The 25,925-nt window shown below is 40.0% G+C and overlaps 1 protein-coding gene across 1 annotated transcript; it reads right to left on the bottom strand.

Moving 5' to 3' along the window:
* Positions 1-1,938: 1,938 nt before the first annotated feature.
* On the bottom strand, positions 1,939-25,047 carry alg6 (ALG6 alpha-1,3-glucosyltransferase). The gene is made up of 14 exons (XM_079682231.1): positions 24,863-25,047; positions 24,582-24,666; positions 23,938-24,027; positions 23,624-23,712; positions 23,414-23,496; positions 22,838-22,902; positions 22,387-22,572; positions 19,585-19,720; positions 13,470-13,555; positions 8,478-8,562; positions 8,129-8,199; positions 6,860-6,928; positions 5,136-5,328; positions 1,939-3,208 (listed from the first exon to the last, which is right to left on the bottom strand). The coding sequence occupies exons 1-14, from the start codon at positions 24,942-24,944 to the stop codon at positions 3,011-3,013; spliced, it is 1,518 nt and encodes a 505-aa protein (XP_079538357.1). The 5' UTR covers positions 24,945-25,047; the 3' UTR covers positions 1,939-3,010.
* Between the last annotated feature and the right edge of the window lie 878 nt (positions 25,048-25,925).

Genomic DNA, 25,925 nt, shown 5'->3' with positions numbered 1-25,925 from the left:
GCTGCGAGCGAATCCTCTGACATGTTAGACCCGGTCTACTCTGCCTGGCAGCTGACAAATGTTGACTCTACATTAACCACAATGCTGCAACGCTGTGCAAATAATGTTCTTTCAGATGGCAACGCTTATCCCCTTTATGGCTGAAACTATGCGATCCTCCCCAACTGTGGAGTTTAACACCTTTGAAAAGTAAATGTGGGGGGGCAAACAGTCTTGCACAACACAGTAGCCTCTTTATTTGGCAGTGCCTGGGAAGGCCGAGGCCTCTCACTGCCCGAGTCGACCTAAGCAACAGCTGGTGTTCACAGCAACATTTCCTATTTCTGCCTAAGGTGGATCGTGTAACTCTCACTTTATCACCCTTAGAGGCCACGTGAAGGACAAAGCCAGCACGCTCATAAACAAAACTAATGTTTGGATACTGGCCCCTTTGGAGATTCATAGAAGGATCTGTGGTGCTTTTAACGGCCCCCTTACCACCAGATACATCAAAACAATCTCTTAACTATGCCAGCAGTTTTCGCAATAGATTGGGATCCAAAACTGTTACCTCTTCTTATTCCTTCTAGTAAAAATATTAATTATCTGGGGTCTCTTTCGGAGATTTTCTTCATCCTCCCTGTAACCAATAGGGTACAGTATCTACTTCCTGTGCCTGCCTCAAGTCTGAGAGATAAGAGCCAAAGAAACGGGGGCGATGCATCCTGTAAAACTAGGCAGAGAGAGGGGGTGACACAAGCCTTAATTTCACTTTGGGAATTTTCTTCCAATACTTGATATGTTGATCAGATTATTTTATATATCCGAGTTTCCAATTGCAAACCTAAACCGTCGAATCACCAAATCAGTGTTAGTGCAACCGGACAAAGTTCTTTATTGTGTGTAATATTGTGAAGGTTTATTATTATTCTTTGATGTGACTAGGAGTTTGTCACATACTATAGTGTATTCCCTTTGTTGGTCTTATTATATAGGTTTTCCTTAATTGATGTATAATATATTATAACACTATACATGCTTATTCCATTTGCCAATTCTATTTTCATAATTGTATAAAGTCTATACCAAATGTCATAAAGAAGTTTCAAATTGCCTAAAGGTTTTTAACTAAAGTGTCATTTTTATCCAATCAATTGATACCCATATATATTTACATTAAAATAATTTCAAATCTTCATAATCGTAAAACCAAATAATTTAGAGTTCAGTTTACTCAAATCAGATTTCCAATTCCCCAGAATCATATAAATGAACTATTTAATCTTTCCATATTTTGCATTTCAGAATGTGGGACGATGAATTCTCATTTTCCCTTGCAGCTTCCAAATGTATTGGCATACCTTTATAAAAACATGTGTAATAAATGGCAGACCGGCGCCTTTCCCCCTCCTCTAATTGGCCCCCTGTGTCCCTGTCCCGTTGTAGTAACAGTTAACTCAGATCTTGGGCTCCTATTTGTCCCAGCGGCTCATATTGGCAGCCAGCCTAGAGCCTCAGATGCACGGGCAACCCTCACTGACCTGATAACATTTATAGTTGTAATGGATTTTTTTATGCCTGTCATTAACTAGCTCAGAGATTGGAGAAAGAAATTGCTTGTACCTTTCTTTCTGTGGTATTTCAACTTTATGGCATTATGTTCAGATATGTCACCTTCCATCATCTCTTTTTAAGGCCTCTCCCGTCACTGGCTTTGTTTTAAATGAACAGGTCTTTGGTGCAGGACCCTTGAAGTATCTTGGACTTGTAATGAATATTTAATGATGTTGAGTAAAAGCTTTGAAAGATATAATTTCTGTCCAATTATTGGCTCTGTCTCTGCCAGACTGTTAGGGGTGATTTAGCGGACTACTTGGTAAATGTAGACAGTTTATGTGAAGCTGCTCAAAAATTAAATCATTTTAACAATGGGGCAATAAAACGGATGTTCACTTTAGGTCATTGAGAAATGTTATTTATTTTCACAAAAACGAAGTTTGTACAAAAGTACTTCAATGATAGATGAAAATATACAATAGAAAAACCGTAAAGAAAAAGTTCACATGAATAATGTTTAACAGTTCCTGCTAGACCGGAGTCCAGTCGCGCCAGGAATGTGTTTAAATCACAATACCCAGAGGAGGAACTGAGGGTAGACAAAATAAGAGAAACACCTTACAATATCATTAAGGCTAGCAACACCATGGCTTAAAGAGTTACTGGAAAATTAAACACCTTTCCCCATGTTGGTCTTTACAATTACTGAACATTACAACAGGTGTTCCTGGTATTGTGGCCATCCCCGTAGCTTAAGCATCCAGGCACAGAGCTCGCTGGAGTCAAATGGGCTGCACACGGCATGTCTATTGGTACTTGATTGATTAGCTAGCAATAGTGTTTATTCCAATACAAAAAAATATGCAAGAGGTCCCCACAAGGGGGAATCATTTCTTGAATTAATTTGGTCCAAACTGGAAAAATATCACTACCGTCTACTTTGTACTGATATCACAGGTCCTCTGAATTTGTAGCATAGTGATTTTGAAGTCTGCAAAATCCTATTCATTACCCTTTGTTTCTGGCTACAACAAATGATTATTTCCTTAACAATTTGTTTGCAGATTATCTACTCAATACAATATTTGGTCTATAAAAGTTCAGAAAGCTGTCACAATTTATTAGAGCTAAAGGTGATGCCATCAAATCTCATTTGTGTCTGAGCAATAGCATCAAACCCCATAGATATTCAATTTACTATAATAGAAGAGGAACTGAAAAACCACTCATTTGTCTGGCTGGAAATATCAAATGTTTTGCATTTTTGCTAAAAAATGACTTAATTGATCATCAAAATAGGTATCAATAATGTTTCTTATAGACCGATAATTGCAGCTCTACATTAATGCTTCTTCCACAGGGGACATTATGGCACGTTTAAATGCCTCTTAATGTAACACTGGCTTCCCTGAAGCATTTAGCAGCAGTTTGGTAAACGATATGTTGCCATGTACATCACTGCCTTAGGCATCATTCAGTTGTTCTTCTTCTGGCTCTTTCTGCTGGGCGGCTCGCTGAACTGGATAATGTTGAAATATATAAATATTCCCAAGAAGTGACTAAAAGAAGTGATAGACACCAGCACAGGAAACAAGTCGGGTAGATGTGGTGGAGGAGCCAGAGCTACAGCAGCAATGCTCAGACCGGCCATCACGGAGACGCTGACGTAGAACTGTAACACAGACAGAGAAACAGCGTGGTTATCAACCGATTCACATGAGGACAAGGACACAGGATCATAAAGTATGATGACTACAAAATGAAAGGACTAAAGAACTTCACAAAGTTAGGCCAAAATAACTGGTCAAGAGCTTTTTTAGAAACATTATTTTGACAAAAAGATCTCAAATTCAGGTCTACTCATTGGCTTTTCTTAAATCTTTCAACCACATATAACTGTCATTGCTCAGATATCTTGGAGATGGTTTAGCTTCCATCATGTAACCTTAATATGGCACCTCTGTCACATGATAAGAGGAAGTGTATATGCACTGGAGACCCCGATGCCCCTTTTTGTGTATTAACTAAATTGATATTCCAAATCCAAAACTGTCGTAAAAATAAAAAAGCCTAGACACCTCAGGGTAAGAGAATACGGTTAGCTTTTCCCTTGATATTAAGTGTCACTTTATTTTATACACCAACCTCTGATTTAGTATCACTCTGCAGAATAGCCAATTTAAATTAAGGCCTACTTTTTCCTTGTAACAGAGTTGCAAACAGAACTGAGCCTGAGATCGTTCATGTGTCTATTTGAGCTTTATGAGCCAGAGATAAGTCGGTGACTAAAATGGAGGAAACACCCCATGCCCACACCTCTCCCCGCCACCCTAAACCTATGAAACCTTATCGCCCATCATCTGGGCTTGCTATTTATGCTGCTTGTGTAAATAAATATATCTAGGCAAACCTGTGTTAATGACACGCGCTATAAAAAGACACCTTCTCTTAATCTCTGACACCCTACCGGAGCCCCTGTCGCTAAGGGGCTGGCGGTGCAACCACTTCAGACGCTGTGGAAACTTAAATAAGTGATAAATAATTCCTGGGGCTGTCAGTGGCTTTCATCCCTGGACAGCTTACACAACTTACAGCGGCACATGATCTTTATTTATACAGTTGGATATATCTTCTCACACGGCTGCAATTTAGATCTAGTGCTGCTTTCAAAGTACGGGCAACCTGGGACCCTGAAATCAGCCCCTTCTAATTACAAATGCATCAGCTGTGAATCCTCTCCCCCGTGCACAAGCGCAAATATGAACTATAAACTTAATCAAGCAGCAGTATCTTAACTTTTGTATTGTTTATTGAGAATGATCTTGGTCAGAATAAAAACCTTTTAAACTTAAAGCCCCTGTATGTAGGATCAGAACATTTGTGATTCTGGTGACTCCTAGTGGCACATTCAACATAGACACTAGTAGAGAGAAACTCATACCAACTGATCTGTGGTCATACCAACTTTAAACTGGGATTGTCTAATGTTTCAACAAACTAATTGCACAAGATGTCCATCATGAAGATGCAATAACCACATTTTACAAACTGGTGCGCAATCAGTTTGATGTGGTATTAAGTCATTTGCATGTCATTGATTGTATTGGCAGTTAATTAGAACTGCCACAACCACCATGACAGTTGTTAACTCCTCCTGTACAAATCTCTGGGACACTAGATTGCCACCTCTGTAGCTTGACCTACAACATTTACCTGTTACAAACCGGGAAAATAAATGTACACTTACTTTGTCCCCTGAAAGTACAATATTTTGTTGACTTAAGCATGACTGGGGACACACCATTGGGGAAAATGGTGTAATAACTTATTTTTCCCTACTAAATATACCTTCTACATTTTTAAACGAAGCAATGCTACTCAGATTGTTCAAGATATTTAATTGTTCCACATTAAAATGTCTAAGAATGACAAAATCAACCGTTATATAAAATGTGGTTTTGGTTTGCTTTCGTTTTTATTGAGAGACCCCTATGTTGTTGCAACATTGCATGTTTTGCATTTAAATTGAACAGAATCAGTGATGATGATGCAGTGTTTGTTATTACACCGGGGGGGGGGGGGGTTTGCCCCATACTGACCTTCCATCTTACAATCCAGGCTAGGTCCAGTTTGGGTAGGCAGAACAGCAGCTTGTGGTAGGCTCCCAGTCTCAGTTCTTCCTCTGAGCAGCGCTCCAGTGCAGACAGCAGATAGATGCTGAAGTACAGGAAGCCCAGCGAGGTCACAACAAAGGGCACCAGCAGACCGTCCTTCAGAAACAGAGGCAGCATGCTGCACAGAGGGAAAATGGTGCATTTCAAGTTTAGAACGTCTGGAGTTATGTACAATGACTCTGCAAAGTGAAGCTTTGATATACACTTCTACAATGGTATATTCAAGTAATTTCTTTACTTCCAGCAGTACATCACTATGTTCAGTATCATGTTTGCTTCGAAAAGGGCAAGAGTAAACCACATAGCTTTTTTCCAGCAGGCCTGCACAAACAGTCAGTCCCCTGGGATGAGATGGCTCTGACATTCGTGCAAAGCTTATCTTAGTTTAGCAGAAGGGCACGGACAAGAACAACAGTTGTCTTATAGTACATCGCACATCACCCTGGCTTGTAAAAACTCATTCACTGAAAACAAACTGCTCATTCTGGTTTTTAATACGACAAAAAAAATGGCACAATTCATCAGATAAATGTTTAACAATTTGGAAATACATACTTGGTCAATTTATTGAGACAAGCTGCTTTATTTCCTCTTACAATTGCTATAGCTGAACATCCATTAAGCCAATTACGCCAACAAAAGCTGTATTTCTTTAAATGGAGTCTGTAGAGGATGTGGATAATGTGAAAGTCCCAGCCAGACTGTACTGAGTAGCAGAGACAGAATGACCTCCTGTCCCTACACAACGCACACTTAGAAGGCAGGCATGCAGACTATGCCGTGTAATCCCCAGATATCCTTATACTAAACCACACACACAACAATTAGTGCTGCCGGAAGAATTTAACAACAGCTGGTGAAAGTTAGACAGAGCGTTTGCAGCACTACTTGGCTTTTCCATTCACGGTCCTCATCTCAACCCACACAGTAGATCAATATCGCTTTTCAAGCTTATTTCTACGGTGTTCTTCATTTGATATTTGACACTAGTGAGAAATAAAGAGAGATATAAGACTCCATCCGTAAACATTACAGTTTTGCTGAACAGTATTGAATAAGAGTCAATTAGAAAAAAAGGTAATGTAACATTGGCACATTTAAAGATTTATAGAATTATTGACCTTACTCAGTGGTGTCAATTATAAAGCAATATGTAGCTTAATTTAGCAAACATTAGCTAAAAAAGTTGTGCAAGCTCCAATAAAACAAATTCTTTTGACAGTACTTTTCTTCTTAAATATTTGTATCTTCACATAATCAAACACCATATAATGCGGTATTTAGCTAACTCTAAAAGGTGATAGGTACCTTTGGACAGATTCAGGAAAACCGTTTCCCTTTGCTAACCTGGTGATGCTAGTCTAGCTAGCAATGGCTTCTTTATTGATTATAAAAATAACAACAACATATACATCATATAAAACATCTTTATTAATGGCTTGAAATAAAGTTTAACACTAATTTTAAAGGTCCAATGCAAAAGCACAACATATTAAATGTTCATTCTTTTAGCTTATGCAAGGTTTAAAAGCTCCATAAATGACCTCTGATTTAAAGAATAGACAATAATTAGCTTGAATCCATCTACTACCTATCGTGTGTAGACCATCTGTTGTGCTTTGAACGGAGGCTTTTCTCCACAGTCTTACCTGAATGTAGAGGCATGCAGGAACCAAATAGCCATCAAGGGGAGGTCATTCAGCAGGAGGCAGGCAGGCCTAGAACAGATAACGGTTGCATAAACTCCCTGTTGAACACACTCTGCAGTAAGCACCATTTAATATCATGTTACAGTTCGACAGGAAATTAGGCCATGTTAGGTCGCAGCTGGATGTGAACCGATGTCATTCGTGTATTATATTAAAGCAACTGACATCCACATTAATCCATTATTCACAGTCACAAGGCAGTAAAGTGTTGGTTGTAGCACAATTATGTTTATCTATAAATGCTTTTTACTGAATCTGCACTGGCATGTATGTGTATACAAAAATACAACTTAATTACTTTTATAACATTTCAACATGAAATACCTAAAATGAGTTGCAAAGAAGTTGAAGTTATCTCTTCTGGGCACATATATATGTGTCTGTGTAGCAAAGGCCTGTTGTGTGTTGAACCTGGTTGCCTGCGTCATTGTGAGCCAGTGCTAGCTGAACACTGTGCTCCGAGGGGGGCACTTTCCTTCGGCCCCTGAGCCCATAATTACAGCCAGTGCTCTTTGGCGATCCTGTTACAGCCCAATAATTGATCCTGCGCAAACAACGCCCTGAGCTGCTGCCTGCCATTCTTTCCTAATCCCTGGACATGCATTACTGATTGATTCAGGGGGACAGGTGGGAGATATAACTCAATAGTTAATAAAGAAACAATCTACCCTAATCTAGATTAATAGATGAGGCCAGATCATGGAACCAAATCCCTAGCTCAAGTCAAATCTATGCCACTTCACTCTGTACCTACACAGCTCTAAACATATGTGGGTACATTTTAATGAATCGCACACATGCACATCTTTATGCTCATGTATGAAAGCAGTGCTTTTACTCACATTAAGGACAATGGAAGCTGAGAGGCTGCTTTTGTGTCTGTGTGGTGCAGAGTATTATGACAGAGGTGAGTAAGCCCTCAGTAGCAAGTCTGTACTTAAATAGATTTTTCCTCTGCCACTGTGTGAGAACAGAAGGAGGGCGATGTCATTTTTACAAAGTGCGCACGTCTTCAACTCATTAACAATCTGCAGGACATAAACTGAGATCTGAATCGGGGTAACAGGCGAATGGCTCCTTGAGAGCAGAAATTAAATCTATACTCATGAATATTTGAGATATTGCTACAAGATAGAAAAAGTACAATTACTGTTTGTTACCACAGCTGCTGTGCTGTTGCATGTGGTGAAATATTACCTCTGTACTTACAAAGCAGCTAAGAGGATAGACTTCTCGTGGACTTGATAGGAGAATAGGAAGAACGCCAGAGAGGAATTAGCCTAAAAAGGGAAAATCCGAGGGTGTTGGTTCAAAAACGGCTGTTAATGAACAATAATACAGCAAAGCATACTTTTGAATAAAGGCAGTGAAGGTAAGAAAACAAATCATGGATAAAGGGAGGTATCAATTAACTTTATGTAGTAATTATTATAAAGGAGATGAAGTGCAGAAAGTCTTAAACTTGTAATAATGAAATAACTAATATTTTAGTCTCTATATGACCATTAAATAAACAGTTTGAGGACATGCGTTTTGACGTCAGTTAGATGTCACTCACCAATGCCAGTTTAAACTGCCAGAAGGTGGGCTTCGTCAGAAGTCTTACGCAGGAAGGCAAGACCGCCAGAAGAGTGCAGGCAAAACTGAAAAACATTACAAACAATGGTTCAGATTAAATCACATCAGCACTGTTGAAACATGCATAAACACATCTGAAAACCCACAGAGGGAGATGAAGTCTCTTCAGCAAGAAAAACTAATTGTTCAACAGAAGACATGTAGAGTATTTAATCGAATTGCTGTCAATATGAAATCATTCCAGGCTTACACAAATTATACATCTTTCTTTTGTTTAGTTTTTTTGACGTTGCTGATAATGTTCAGAGAACTGAAAAATAAACCTCTATTTTGCCAGAATGATAAAACACACAATTTGTTTCCACTCAGTGGCACTAGATCAGGGGTGGGGAACCTCCGGCTTCCAGGCCGTATACGGTCCGCAAGACCATTTGGTACGGCCCTCGAGCTAGGCAAAAAAAAAAAAAATTAAAGAATCTAGACCGCAAAATAATTAAACAAGCAAGTTCCGGTTTTTCCTGGCCAAGGTCAGGTTCACAACACGAGTCTAACGTGTAATCACGTGGTATATGTCTCGTCTGACAGGGGTGTAGTGCTAACGGAGAGCACCGAAACGCCGCTCCGGCACTTCAAAAATTGCAGTAGGGGCCTACGGAGGTTCTTATTATACATCCATGATAAGGAGCCATACACATGCTGCAGTTTTTGCGTGGCTGTGTCTTTAGTTGTAAACCCAGTGGCGATCTGTTCATCTGTCATACTGATCATACAGTCAATAACGCCATCGAAAAGAATATGATACATTACAGTACAAGTACTTCTGGGTCTTTGTGTGTCATTCAAGCTCGGCTCTGTGTGTGTGGCATGACCGCATTTTGTTTGTTTGAGCGAGAGAGAGAGAGAGCGGTACCAGGGAAATTAGCATCTGGTTAGCTAGCTATGCTAACGAATATAAGGAGATTTTTCTACAACCAGGTGGAAGAGAGCTCTCTCCTGACAGACTGAGAGGCTGATAACCTCAGCTCAGTGAGGTAAAGGCACACCTTTATGATCATTATAGTTATCAAAAACAAGAGAATAAATGAAAAACAGGTATAAAATACTATATGGCAGTAAAAAAAGTTGTTATTAATAAACAAGAATACACTTTAAAAGGGGAGTGATTTGTAAAATATCCATAAAGAAAAAGAAAATCTGCTTACAGTTCTGTTTCATATGGGTGTTGAGAGATATATCCATAGATCTCTTAATTTTGGTCTTTAATGGCGCATTTCCACTATAGGGCCTCGCTCGGTATGGCAAGGCCTCGTTAAGGCCGCTACAGACCAAAGAACGCGTACCGAAGGCGTCCCGACGTTTACGTCCGCTACGTCGCCTGCGTCGGCTACGTCGGCTACGCCGCCCGCCTACGCCGCCCGCCTACGAATGCACCGCAAAGACTTCAGTCGACGAGAGGCAATAACTGTCCTTACCAGCACGCAGCGGTAGTGTGTATTCGTCATTCAAAAGAGGCAACAGCCAATCAGAGTGGTTTCTTTGGCCGACTTTCTTTGGCCGATTCAACATGTTGAACATGTTGAATCGGCCGCGGGAGGTGTGAAAATGTGCAGTAAAGCAACGACGGTGCGAGACCCACCAACCTGAGTAGGGTGCCGCGAATGCCCGACTGCCTCTGACGGCCTCTGACTCCCAAAATCGGGTAGGTGTGTCAGGGCCTTTCGGCCTTGTTAGGACTGGCTCACTTTATGCTGCGTTTCCATTACAGTTTAATAGCTGGGGCAGTAACTATAGTAACTCGGTGTAGGCGGAGCAGTGATGTCATCTTCAATGAGAACCACATAAAAACAACATCAGCCGTTAGCTGTTAGCACTCAAGCTCACAGCTCCTCATATCTGTTCAGAAACTTGACAAAAGTTAACCAAGTATAAACCACAGACTGTCGGTGTCATGGTGAATACAGTCGCTGGTTTATTTATGTCTGTATAGGCCCTTGTGAGTGTGGACGGTCGGAGCATACACTGCGTTAGCTTAGCCGACCTCCTTTTAGAAAACATGCATTTTAAAAGTTTTTTTTGCCTGCCGTCTTGTCTGCAGACATGTCAAAGCATTAATTCATGGTTTTTACTAATCGGTATCAGTATGTTGTTATTTCGGCATCATTTTGAAACGTATTACAATTAAATCACGGTCAAATAAGTTCATTTGGTTGTAGTCCCCTTGCCAGCGATTCTCTCTTTAGTTTAGCATACTCAGCCAGACTCAGCCTGGTTGTTGGCCCAGAAAGAACCTCTATTTTATGGGGCGAGAAAAACTGTGAAATAGTACCCGCTAGCCGGAACTACGCCAAGTGGAAACGCAACCAAAAACGTGCCAGGCAAGGCACGGCACGCTTAAAGCGAGCTCCGCGCTGTAGTGGAAATGCGCCATAAGTGCACCAGACTGATGCATTTAACTTCAACATTTAAAAAAAATCTTCCCGGGGGAGCATGCCCCGACTCCCCTAGAGGAGGTTAGGTCCACCTCACACTTAAATCATGTTCACATGCAGGGACGTGCACAGACATTTGGAGGGGCTACTGCTCTAAACTGGAAAAAGGACCCCCCCCCCCACCCCGAAAAAAGACCTTTTGAAAATTCTAACTTGTTTTTTAATGTAAAAGGTAAATAAAAGAAAAACACAACACTGTCATTGCATGTGACACTTATGTCCACTGCTAAATTCGTTATTCAGGCACATTTTTTGTTTTGCGGTCCATATCTCATTAAAATATCTAATGTTAGTAACTATTAAAGAAAAAATGGGGACAATCCTGTTTTAATGTAGTTTGACCATTGTAACTGCTGTGCAGACATACGGATAAAATAGGGCTTCTAACTAATTACCTTAAATAAAATCACTAATTAATGAAACCAGTTCAATAGGCATTATTCTTATTCTTATCATTCTTTATGAGCGCAGTAACGGTAAGGTATCTAATTACTATTATTTATTTAGTATTCCATAACTTAATAACAGAGATGGTCAAACTAAAGTGGTAGAGACATGGCAGAAATCCTACAATGAAGCAGGACAGTGAAGTGTTCTCCCGTATGTGAGAGGGCGATGAAGAAAAGAGAGCGAACGGCCCTGTCGAGGGAGTTTACGGAGCAGAGTAAAAGACACAGAAAGACAAAAGCACAATATGAAGTACATTTAGGTTTTTTCTTTGTAAATAACCGACGGTATCAAGAGGAAGTAAAGTCCCCTGGTTTGTCCCCTATACTCTAACGCCAGGCAGGCATTCGGTGTGATCACCATAGCCATATGAGGCCGGAGGGCTTTCCTTTGCTTCCAGCTGTCAGATTGTAAACAAAGTCACGTGGCTGGGGGCAGATGACAGCGCTGACAAAGTGTGTTTCCCGCAGCGAGACTCTACAATACTAATTGTGGGCTTATCATGTTGATTCGGCCACAATAGAAAAAAAAAACAACCTCTCTCTCCAGAGGGGCAGGTCAGACAAAAAAGGCAAACGGGCTGTTGCCCGGGCAACATTAGCCCGTACCTGTGCAGGTCCCTTTTCACATGGATAGGACACAAAATATATTTGCACACATCATGTGTCCATATCTTTCTGTTTTGGTGGTCATGCCACAACCGTGCACATGCATGTGCGAGTCATGGTGAGATCTCTGTATTAAGAGGTTGCTTTTTCTTTGCACAGCATGAAAGAAAGGCGAAATGAATGGGCTGTGATTTTAGTTTTTTTAAACAGAGGTTGAGTTCAATAATTTGTACGGCCCTCGGAGGATGTTGTAAAAAATTGAAATGGCCCTGATGATCTGGTTTTGAGGTCAAAAGCAAACAACCAACAGGACGAACCAGAATCCAACTGAGGATCCATCTCGCTGTTTTTTTTTTTAGATACCGCCTGCTCTACCAACTAAGACTTCCGCTATGTAGAAAATGACCAAATACTGGCCCCTTCTCAGGGTTAGCAGGCATTAGTTTAACCCTTCAATTGTCACCTGCTGGGGGTGGAGGCACCGGAAGAGAGTGACTATGTGTGTGAATGTGCTGAGAGGTCAGGCAGCGAGTCAGTTCAAGGCGTGAGGGCAACAATGTGTTTTACTAGGAAATAGATAGATGGACAGAGATAATGATAGATGGAGAGTAGTGAAGGAGTAGTAAGTGGGTATTTAGTGCGTGTGGCAGCGGGTGTGTTATGTGCTGGGCAGGGTTCTGTGGTCCGGAAGGACATGGATCACTTTTCACAGCTGATTCATTCTATGTACACAGCACGCCCACGCCAGAGCGTTAAGCAATTTGCCCCCGTGCCAAAAAGACAAGAGTGTTTTTCATTTGTTTGAAATGCACTTCACTCAAGAAGTCCAACTTGATCCCCGGACTTAGCAGTCTGGCAGAAACGTGTCCACGATGCGAACACAAGACTTCTAAATTTAGCATGCTGGGTTATTTAAGCAGGCTCCACCATGACACAACTGTGTTCCCATTGTGATCCAACAGGTTCTCAGCTTTTAGTCAAAATAGATCATCCTAATACTTCCCTTGGATGCTCTGTGGGGTAGTGTGGAGAGAAACTCAAGTTAAATGTAATGAGCACTCAGTGTTCACAACGCGGTCTCCCCTGATAGCATGATTATTTGTTTTTCACACACTTAATCATCTAATAAAACACTTAATCTGTAACATTTCTGAAAAGAAACATTTCCATAGCTCCCCGGGCAGTTCAATGTCTCGTCGAAACATTTCAAAGACAGCCGTGACATTTGACTTTCCTCTCAAGATCTTTCCTGAAGGGATGTTCTTACTTCCACCCCGCTGTATCCCACTTTTCCTTCCCTTGGGCAAGCCTTGCTTTCCCAAGAAATGAAAGAAGCAAAAACTAGGTACAGAAGAAGAAGAGACACAACGATTCAGCAAAATTTAGGGGAGTAGAAGTGTAATCTTGTTTGACAGACAGAGGGATTACCTGAGGTACATCTGGGAGTCACTGGACAGAATGGATCTGATCTTCATCAGGACGTTCAAGCTGCACCATGTGTTGGCCACCTTATCCTGTACACACAAACCAACAATCTTTTTTAAATGAAACACATTCCTTGATGCCTGTGTAAATAACTCATTCAGAGTTCTATTTTGAAGAGCAAATAGGTGACATAAGTAATAATTTCCCAACTGAAAGTGCAATAAAAATACCCCAGGGCATTCCAGAGGGGCATAAGTGCGTAACCCTCCTCCATAAATTGACCCCCCTGTCAGAAAAAGCATGGGACTTATTTGTAAACTTGGGCACACAGGTGAAATGTCAAACCAAAGTAGTTTTTGCATAACCAGCAGATACAGACCAACAACAGACAACTAATTAAACATACATACAAGCAATCTATTTTTAAATTTAAACACTTTTTTTTGGAAATGTATACCACAAATTCACAGATCTAACACCTCAATTTGTAACATACATATTTATTTTAAATGATATGAAACAAAAAGCAGAAAAAAATCACATGTGGAGAGGGTGGTATTTTTTTAAGACTAAAATTATAAATATATTTTCTAAATAGTCGCTGATAAACGTTATGTCTATGAACAAATTCATTAATAAACTAACCATTGAAGCTCCAAAGAAAAATGTCATTGCTTTTTCTCTCATGTCATATGTATCAATCAATGTTGTGTTGTTTTTGTAGATAACTTGTAAAATGATATCTAAATAATATGGAAGCTATGTTACAGCCCTAATACCAGGCTAAAAGTATTTGTGGTTTATACGACATGAGCAGGGCGTTGCTGTGAGATTCAGTCGATTTAAGTGCTTAAGCAGTTGTGCGGGGATCAGATGATATCGAAGCCCGAGCCGCCACTGTGCACTATGATATCACACGTCACAGAGACAGCGTGCCTAGATCATCTTTATGATTCCTTAGCGAGTGGTTTCAGTGTGGCCCAGTCTAGAGAAACTATTTCTGGCCTCCTCTCTCTGCTCTGTGCTACAGCTGCTCGCAGCACAGCTGTGTGGATCTTATATTAATGGCAGCATAGTCAGCAGCATGGGCCATCCAGCGTTTGTGTTGTCTAAGCCCCTTTCTCCCTTCCTCTTTTCCTCCCGCTCCAAATAACCACTACGGGAAGTTTCCTGAAAGCAGCCGAAAGGCAACATATGAACAGCAGAGGGTTCCATCGGCAAATGACAGGGGAGCAAGAGCAGCGCGGCACCTTCACCTATAAGCCAGCATGGAATTTCACAGGGAGAAGCATTTGGTGCCATTTTTGTGAGCAGGCAGCAACGTGAGACGCCAGAATGCAGCTCAGTGGGTAAACTTACAACTGCTCCCGCCCAGAAGCTGCCACGACCACCAGTCACCAGCACCCCATTCCCCGCCACCCTCCTTCTCACCCCTGTCCCCTTGTCCAAAGCTTCTGCTTACGTGCACAATTTCACAATTAGTTCAGGACGACGCGACCCCCACAGCCTCTCATGCTGTCGTCACAGGAGAGGATAGTGTCTCTCACACCCTGTGTATTGTGTTTGTATCATTTCGTTGAACAAATACTGCCACAGCGCACACTGCCATCTGCTCCCCTGTTAAAAATGTTCAATTAACTTCTCACATCCGCGAGACCTTGTGGTGGGTGCCACCTCAGGGACCGGGACAAGGTGAAGGATACGGGGGTTTTTGAAATGACTGACAGGCCTCTGAGCTGTCAATCACACAGCAAGAACAGAAACAGTTACTTTAGCTCTGCTCCTTCAGTGACAGCTTTCAACGCTGCCAGCTGAAGTCTTTGGAGTACTCTCTGTAAACTATCGCACTATTATTTTAACTTAATATAGTGCTGTGCCTTTTTGTCTCTCAGAGGCAATTACTGACTTACCACAACATACGTGTGTGTGTGTGTGTGTGTGTGTGTGTGTGTGTGTGTGTGTGTGTGTGTGTGTGTGTGTGTGTGTGCATGCTATGAAACAGCCCATCATACTTATATGATTTCCCAAGATAAAGTCGGTAGCAGGCAACAGTTGTCGGATGTGCTCCGATACGGCTTTAAATGTAGCATTTGCCCCACTCGTCAGTTCATACGGCTAGAACATGGCTCTGCTATGAAGTGCTGAAAACACCCAGGCTATAAATTAGTAAGATTTATCTATATCCTCCTACTGTACGTCCCGGACCCCAAGACCTCCCAGAGATAGAGTGACACTGATCTCCTGACCTTTCCCCGTTTTATTCCTCTGTTTTCTTTCATCCTACAGGATATCCATTTCCCGCCGGCTAAGCACTGCGGGGTGGAAGGGCATGTGTAGGGCATGACCGGTGTCTGACTTTCATGCACTGGTCACAGCCTTGTGCTTCCATTTATCCCTTAAGGACTATATGAAAAATATTAAGAGAGTGAGGATTTGGGTGAATATCCAATATTATTTATTATGTCTAAGAAGACATTTTCTATAGCCTAAAAATACCAAAATAATATATTTGTACAAGCACAGAAAATTCTTGAAATACACCGCCTTTAGAAAAGAGCTAATGAAACAGTTATTGCAACTACATAATGAGTTTACGTAGAGGTAAGAAAAAGACCCCTTACTTGCTCTCCCAGAAACATCTGACTTCTCTCTTCTAAAAAAAAAACCCATTTATAAACCAGTTCTAACATGGTTTTCATACGTCAACACAGGCTCACTATTTGGCAAGATGACTAAGCCTTATATTGAAAGCTTTTAGATGTGCAGCTCCACTAACTTGGAACAGTCTGCAAAAATAATGGAAAATTACCAATCTGGTACCACTACATGTTTTTAAAGCTCGGTTGGATGCTACACAATCAGATGCTTTTGGTACCTGTATATGTGGATAGATATGTAAATTGTAATCCCTGTAAATGTTGCTGTATGATGTCCTTTTGTTGTTCTGTTGTTTATGTTTTTATGTCTTCATGTGGAACCTACTGCTGCAGGTCTCCCTTGAAAAAGAGATCATTGATCACAATGGGATTTCACCTGGATAAATAAAGGTTTTGAATTGAATATTGGCTACCTAGCTTACTTCGTCTTCTTCATCAGCCAGCGTCCTTGGTATCTGTTGTTCACCGAGTTGATTCCCCCAATCCAATTAGATGTTTCTTGGCATCTCTTTATGACCATTTATTTATGAGTTACTAACATTTATAATTGACAAAAGGGAGCCTTATTGTAGAGTGTTAAACACATTCCCATTTATTAATGAATTACTACCATTTCTAATAAGGGTTAGCAGTAGAGATACATGTGACACCAGAGCCTGTTTTAGATATTGTTACTATGCAAGGAAAAGTACTAGAAGTGGTTACCTGTTACAAATATCTTGGTATCTGGCTTGATGATTGTCTTACCTTTAAACTTCATGTAAATAACCTGCTTAAAAAGCTGAGGGTTAGGCTAGGTTTCTTTTTCAGAAACAAGTCCTGTTTCTCATTTGAGGCCAGGAAAAGGCTAGTCACTGTGACCTTTTTACCTGTGGTGGACTTTGGTGATTAGTTGTATATGAATGCACCTGCCAATTGCCTGAACAAGTTAGATGCCGCCTATCACAGCTAGGGATGGGTATCGTTAGGATTTTATCGATACCGGTACTGCTTATCGGTATTTTTCGATACTCTTATCGATACTTTTCAATAATTTGGTGCTCAAAATTATAGACATGAATACAAACGTGAAGATTAAACAGTAATTGTATTGTCATTGCAGAAATAACTGTATAACTTATACACTAGCTTCTCAGAAGCAGACACAAATCAATAATAACTTAAAGGGGCCTGGTTCGCCCTATCATGCTTTTGGGGGTTTTCCCTCAGACAGAGGATGAAAAGAGGCATTTTTTAAAACATTTTTTTAACATTTGTAAATCATTTACATCTTCATCCAGACATTTCAAACTGACAACCTAGCTCGACAAGAGATCCTTAAAACATTGTCCTACAGTGACATCATGCAAAACTGTGATATGAAGAAATTGGTCAAAAGGCTAAGATGGCAAAAAGATAAAGGCGAGTACGTATATTATTCTGGATTGTACTTTTAAATCATCACAAAATAAATGATGTGCTGAACTGAAACACGTCAAAATGTGTCAGAAGGTTTAAACATAGAACAACGTTTTTGAGCTTAAAATATGTCAATTCCTAGTAAACGACCAACAATTGCTGAACCATACATTGAAACGTTGACCTTTAAATGCAGTTTTCCAATTCACAATGACATCTGTAAGTTTAACTGGTTTATAAAGCATTCAATGAAAGGTCAAATTATTATAGGTGTAGGAGCTCACATTAATACACTGTCAGTGTTAATAAACAAAAAAAAGACAAGGCGATGTGCCTGCAAGATTGCACTCAGGTAAACAAAATATATTACCCGTGCGCAGCAGCTAACCTGCCTGCGAGCCTTCGCTCAGGCCACATTTACACACGGCGCGGCTGAAACCCGCTAGCACTATTAGCACTAGCACTGCGTCATTAAGTTGCTTGTGTTACCCCCTTTACAAGCAACTAATTGAGTACATAGATTGCAACTTGCACTATCGCCACGACATTTTTTTAAAGTGCACCCAGACCTTCGATCGCTTCGCTCTGTCCGCCATGCCTGCGGGAGTCTCACAACAATAATAAGAGCGCTGTTGAGAGAGATGACGAGTGGCATTTACAGTGGCCAATCAGAGGGGTCTCAAACCGGATACATCACACGGGATGAGGGTTCCCAACCAACCAGAATGGTTTAAAGTTAAACGAAGGAAGTAGACGTAACACATATACCGATAGCAGCACCGTTTGTCCAGCGGCTTAACGGTATACCGATACCGTCCAATCAGGTACCGGTATTGACTTAGTACCGGTTCTCGGTACCCATCACAGCACACTGAGATTTGTCACAAATTGTAAAGCACTTACACATCACTGTACACTGTATACCAAGGCAGGTTTGCCATCACTTACTGTAAAGAGGCTAAGTCATTGGTACACGTTTATTTATAAAGCTTTGTTGGGTAAACTCCCGTATTACATCTGTTTACTGATAACACAGAGAGTTGCAAGCCGCTATTGTCTGAGATCGCATGATGTAGTATTGTAACATGTGCCAAAAGCAAGAACTGCCTTAGGTAAGACAGCTTTTATGTGCGCAGCTCCACTTGCTTGGAACAATCTTCAGCAAGAATTGAAACTGAGCAATCTCATTCCTCTGCATGTTTTTAAAGCTAGGCTAAATGAAATGCTTGTTGATACTATGGACACTTGTAAATGTCTATAACTATGTAAATGTATCCTGTAAATATAATGTATGATGTCCTTTATTGTTTTATGTTTCATGTGGAACCTATATGCTGCAGGTCTCCCTTGAAAAAGAGATCTATGATCTCAATTGGACCAATCTGATTAAATAAAGGTTTGAAATGAAGTGAGCTCACTATTTGGCAAGCAACCGGTCACTGTTGCCCTGTTTATCTCATGTCTTATAAAAGCTTATTAATGATTTATAAAGTTTTCACAACTTAATTAATAAATGAATAACAAACTTCGTATTCATAAGGTTAGTCTTATTGTAAAGTGGTACCGATGTTTGAGTAAAACTACTGTCTTCTGTTCATTACACAGTTAGAATATGTCCATAATTCTCTGATAGAGCCTGTTTGCTGATGGACTGTTTTTGTGCTATTGGATTTTTGGAGGAATTTCAGGACACATCACATTTACTCAGACATTGCTGAACTTCCTTGGGATACACGTTCTCATGCATACATTGGAACAGGGTAGTGACGAGGTTAAACATCTGCACCAGCTCAAGGACAACCAAGACTTCAAAGAGAACTACCACAGGAAATGTTCATGTGACCTGTGTGGATCATCTTATCTTAAGATAAAAGAAGAGATATTATCCTCCTCCACTTGTGTTTTTAAAATATATTTTGGGGTTGTCGGTGGCTATTCTTAGATAGCTTGCATGACAAGAGTACAAATGCTTTTTTGATAAAACTAAGAGTCCCAAAGGCATGATCGAGCTTCTCAGATGTGGTTTTCCAGGCTGACTTTTCACTGAAAAAACACTACTGTACCTCAAACAGACCGCGAGCCACGGGAAAGATCCTCCTGGCCACCTGCATGGCCTGACCGGGGTCAGACAGGAAGGGCAGCCAGCACAGGGCAAAAGTCACCAACACTGTCAAAGCAATTCTCACCAACAGGAAAAGCCTAGAGGAGGGGGGGGGCACACAGGGAGACAAGCATGGAGACAAGCATCATGTCAGAAGGTACAGAGATAAAATGATAACATAGGCACAACATTTTGACATTGTTTGTTAAAGTAATTTACTCAAAAATAGAAATGTTGACATTGGCGAGTAGCTTAAGTTTGTCATCATTTATTGCCATTCCTCAAACAATTAGAACATGCTGTCCGCAAGTCCTAAATTTGGGATTTGACCCTCGTGATGAGGAATGCAGTGAAAGCAATGCATCAGCTGAAAGTCTCCTGTAGGTCAGACTATCTCGTCAGCTGTAACTGTGAAGCTGCTGGTTAAGTTGCACACGCGGCATAGCTGAGGAGTTTGGGCATGGCGAGAGAGACATCTGGACATATCTCCTCCCCAGCCCCCCCGGCTCTTCTAATCCAGCTCTCCATTTGCTACTAAATGCCCTTGGTACATTGTTACTAGATAAACAGACACTGGACACACTAGTAACAGCATCCAATCTGATTACCTCAGTCATTCTGAGGCTCTCCTGAGGACACTGCTCACTTATAGACTCACACTACGTATCTGCTTCAAACACTCAGCTGAAAAATCTATGCATTACAGAAAAAACCTATATAAAGAAATGATGTATTCACGGACACAAACATAATCTTTATAATACACCTCTATACCAGTTTTTGCTTTATTGAGACATACAGTAAGTTGTGTTCTTTACAAACTATAAATAGTATACTTAGATGTTGGACTGTCCCTTCATTGTTTTCTTTTAAGAAGGCAGACATGGAATGACGAATCACTTTTGTAGCTCTTTTTCCCCCATCCCTTTCCATACATCTCTCACATGACAAATGATTTGGTCACACTGTACTGTCGGTGAACTGTAGCTTGAACTTTGACCATTTTCTGGAGTTACAAGAGTGCATGAAAAGATGAGGGAATAGCTAAAACAAATATTTAAATATAGCACTCAAATAATGACTTAGTGGTAAACGATATCTGCATATCTGTTTTTAGGAGGAAAATAAAACATGAACATAATTACTAGTAGTTGACAACAATAGCAATTGTTTGACAACCAAAGAATGTAATGGATGAATGGTTTAAACATACATTTTTGTCAAAGTAAAACAACTGTCACACTTTGTGCAGGTAACACACTTCTAGAACATGTAGTGCAGACTCCTTCAGTACACTCTTTGAAAAATAATTGTATAAATGAAAAGGCCATGAAAGGATATTTTGTATAACTATATAAAGCTGAAAGGTAATTATTATTGTACACATTTTTATATTTGTGTAATACGCTGTTACTCGGTAGTAGTTGGGGAAGAATGGTGAGCAGGATCTATATAATGTACCAGGGACGTGCACAGGTACGGGCTAATGTTGCCCGGGCTAATGTTGCTCGGGGTAATGTTGCCCGGGCAACAGCCCGTTAGCTATTTTTGTCTGACCTGCCCCTCTGGAGAGAGCGAGAGTTTTTTTTGTTTTCTATGGTTTTCGAATCAACATGATAAGCCCACAATTAGTATTGTAGAGTCTCGCTGCGAAAAACACACCTTGTCAGCGCTGTCATCTGCCCCCAGTCACGTGACTTTGTTTACAATCTGACAGCTGGAAGCAAAGGAAAGCCCTCCGGCCTCATATGGCTATGGTGATCACACCAAATGCCTGCCTGGCGTTAGAGTATAGGGGACAAACCAGGGGACTTTACTTCCTCTTGATACCGTCGGTTATTTACAAAAAAACCACCTAAATATACTTGTTACTGTTTTTCTGTGTCTTTTACTCTGCTCCATAAACTCCCTCGACGGGTACCGCTCGCTCTCTTTTCTTCATCGCCCTCTCACATACGGGAGAACACTTCACTGTCCCGCTTCATTTTAGGATTTCTGCCATGTCTCTACCACTTTAGTTTGACCATCTCTGTTATTAAGTTATGGAATACTAAATAAATAATAGTAATTAGATACCTTACCGTTACTGCGCTCATAAAGAATGATAAGAATAAGAATAATGCGTATTGAACTGGTTTCATTAATTAGTGATTTTATTTAAGGTAATTAGTTAGAAGCCCTATTTTATCAGTATGTCTGCACAGCAGTTACAATGGTCAAACTACATTAAAACAGGATTGTCCCCATTTTTTCTTTAATAGTTACCAACATTATATTTTAATGAGATATGGACTGCAAAACTAAAAAAGTGCCTGAATAACAAATTTAGCAGTGGACCTAAAAGTCAACTGAGTGTCAAATGCAATGACAGTGTTGTGTTTTTCTTTTATTAACCTTTTAAATTAAAAACGAGTTAGAATTTTTTCAAAAGGTCTTTTTTCGGGGTGGGGGGGAGGTCCTTTTTCCAGTTTAGAGCAATAGCCCCTCCAAATGTATGTGCACATTCCTGTAATGTACCAGAACATTATTGATAAATGTCAACAAATGACATGTAAATTACATCCAAGCCATCCAATTTATCTAAGGGATATGATTAAGGGTTCTTGTGTGCGTGCGTGCGTGCGTGCGTGCGTGTGTGTGTGTGTACGTTGGACATAATGCAATGGAAATAAATGCTGTAGATAACAAAACAAACTGTTAAAATATAAAGAAAACAATGTTAAGTGCAGAAGATAGACAACACAAAAGACAAATACAGACTCACCCTCGCCCCATCAGGCCCAGTTTGACATTCTTCCCCAGCAGGTAGCAGAAGAAGGGCAGAGCGTGGTACAGCTCCATCTGTTTGTAGTTGAGAGCCAGGCAAAAAGCCACGGAGCCCAAAGCATCCCAGCCCAGACCCAGAGCCAGAACCCCCCACAGGGCAAAACCCAGACTCACTCCATTGTACCTGATTCGGTTAACGATTATATTCTGCTAAAAATGTCTTCGAATCTATTTTTCACGTACTTAACAATATTTAAACCCTCACTATTGTATGTGCTTTAAAGGATACAAGACAATATAACTTATATAATATACATTTGTTAATGTAATCTATTAGGATTAGGACCAAAGTCAGTGAAATACTGACCTTAAGAGATGGTAACAGGCAAATTACAATAATGATATCAGAGTAAATAAATAGTAGAAATGCACTTGTACATAAAGGATACTGGAAATGGCCATAGTCAACAAGAATGAGGCCAGGGTATAAAAGGAAGCAGAGCAGAGTGGAAACCTGGAGAAAAGGAGCATTTATTAGTTGTTGAAGGGTAAAACATGACTAAAAATGAACTATAGTCGACTGGTCATTATTATACAATGAGGCATTCAATGTCATTTGAATCACATTACATTCATTTGCAAACTTTGTTGTGTGAAAGAGACGTCCAAACAAATTAATCGTTTGTTCTTCTCAGTATTTGCTTATTCATTCTTAGAATCCTAAGGTAATAATAGTCTGTCCCATGTTGCGCTGTACAAATTGCAATGTATGCTGGGAATTGTTCTAGTGTTGATCCTGTAATGTTTGCTTCATTAAGATATATTACAAAACATCCACTTTAATGGACTGTCCTGGAAATGCATTTATACATTCATAACTTCCTGGAAAATATAATGGCATAATTTATATTGCAATAATAACTTCCTCATGCCACAATATTTCACTGTAGCCAAAAAGGTGGCTTATTTTCATCTTTAGCTGAAAAAATTATTAGATTTCATCTCATACCGGGCAAGTGTGTTACCTTTTTCTTAGAGGATCCCTCAGTCAGATACAAACAGTATAAAACCACAGCAGGGATGTATATCAACAAATCTGCCACCAGGACTGAAACCGAACATAGAACCGTATTATTTTATAAATCTTCTTTGTAATTAAATAAACTGCTATTTTAAGGTTAAGTTCAATATGGATCAATGAAGCATTTTACTTTATTTTCTGGTAGTTACTGTACCTGTAGCTCTCATGAACAACTTGTGCGCTGGACTTTCATAACCTCTGGATTTGTGAAGCTCCACCCACTCAGGGTTTATCGTCTTAGCTCTGCAGGAAAATATATTTATAGTATAGAAATGAAGGTATTTATAATGCTTAAATGACAGGCTGGCTTTAGAGTTACCCATGGGTACATAGAATGGACAAGTAAGTAGAACATTTGTGGCATTTTATAACTGACAAAACATGGAATATCCAAATGTGTTCATGAATAAACATTGTAAAAATGTAAGCAGAGATGTCATGTAAACTCTCAAATAAAAACATACTTACACAAAAGCACAGATCAGGCTGTGGTAGGCAGTCAGAGGAGGGTAGTCAAGACCCCAGTAGTTCAAGTCATTCTTAGTGGTGTTGAAGTACCTGGATAAGTAAACATTTCAGATATATTTATTCTGACAATGTGGAAGTGTCTGATGTTGCAGACAGTCTAATAGCATAATAACAACCCCTAGTGGCTTATTTGTATTGATATGTCTCTCTATTTTTTGTATGTGTTTTGGTAATCATTCACTTATAGTAATAATCCAGAATCTAAAATCTGTTTTTGGTGTTATATCCAATCTTAAATAGTATTCAAAATGGCATTATCCACAAGTATAAGATAGACATCTGAATTGCTTATAGATAGGCCTATAGATATTATATCCTAAGTTGCAGCCATATAATACGGGCATTTTCAGCTTTAATTTGTTCACTTTTCTGGTTATCCTCTGGATTTGTATTCATCCCATACTACTGGTATTGTAGGTCGGTGACTCACAGAATCTGATCCCATCATTTAATAAACATTAGTGTTTTAAGTGCGATCACTACAATATGTCCAATCCCTGTCAAAACCCCAAAGATGTTCAGCTGCCTGGACATTGTTGGCGTTCTCAAACTTGCTCCACTGAGTAAACAAACTTCAGACTGACCATTCCTGCACAGGGAGGTTGTATGTCACTTCTTGCCAGTGCCTTTGAGCCTCGTAGTCGCCAAACATGGGAGTTTTCCCCGCCCCTGGAGGAGAAAAAGCTTTTAGTCTGATGAATGGGAACCCGACTTACATCACGAACTGACAGCATTTAACCACACACAGCCAAAAGCACCACCCTGATACGTGTAAAGAAAACGCAATATCCACTCAAATAATCAGCTGTGTAGCATTGAGCACTCAGTTGTGCAGCATGTAAACGGTAAACTTCACATTTCCTACCTGAATATGAGTTTAACGAAACGCCCCATCTTGCAGCAAGACCGAGCAACACACAAAGGGATACGAGACTCCACGTTTGCATAACCTCGTCCGTTTAAATTATCTTAAATAGGAGAAATAAAAGCTAAAATATCTGTCTGCTTTTGGAATATGTCTACATTTCCTGTATACGTCATCAATCAAGACTTCGTTGCGAGTTCTCATTGGGCACTGCCGGGTGACGTAGCTCTGAAAGACGTGAGGCGTTCAGGAACCCCCAGAAAAAGACGATATTATCGTCATTCGAAACATCGCTTCATAACTCAAGCTAGAGTAACTTTATTAAACGAGTTTTAATTGTAGCTATGGCAGATAGATAGGTAGTTTTACTTTATCTTAAAAATATGGTTACATCACTAGTGACTGAATCGGTATTGCTACCAATTTGATTTGAAGATGCCAAATTCCTAGTAATGTAAATGCCAAATCGGTTTAGGTGAGATTTATGATGGATTGATTGATATTGTGCATTATTAAAGGTCTATTTGTCCACTCTTAACTCAATAATAACTTATACCCTGTGTTAAACTTAGAAGTCGGAATTTGAATAAGTGTCTTTTATCGAGCAGTACATAAGCATTTCCAATAATGTAATTACCAAGTAAGCAAATAACATAAAACAGGCTGCGGAACAAAATGTATAAATTATTTAATGACAATCGATTTCCCCTTTTTTCCAATCACTGATAGTACATCTCAAAATAATTATATCATTGTCATTAAGCCAGACCATTTCTGCATGTGATTATCTAACTCACTGCTATGACTACTATGCAGACAGCAAGCCTTTGATGTTATAAAAAGTATAACCATAATTTGAGACATCTTAGAAATATAACTACATGTATCTCATCTATTTTAAACTCCATTGCAACGTACACTTGCATGGGATCATCCTCCTCATGTGGAGCAATAGAGGATCAGTTGTCTCTTTTATAACTAGTTTGTTGTGCCCTTCTGTGTGCAGATATGTGTATAGTTATAAAATGCAAGCCTCACAATGTAAATCTCCGCCCAGGGGTGT

The sequence above is a fragment of the Notothenia rossii genome (genome assembly GCF_949606895.1).
Source record: "Notothenia rossii genome assembly, chromosome: 1".
Classification (NCBI taxonomy): domain Eukaryota; kingdom Metazoa; phylum Chordata; class Actinopteri; order Perciformes; family Nototheniidae; genus Notothenia; species Notothenia rossii.
The sequence above is the reverse complement of the archived record's forward strand: the minus strand, read 5'-3'. Positions and strand labels throughout refer to the sequence as shown.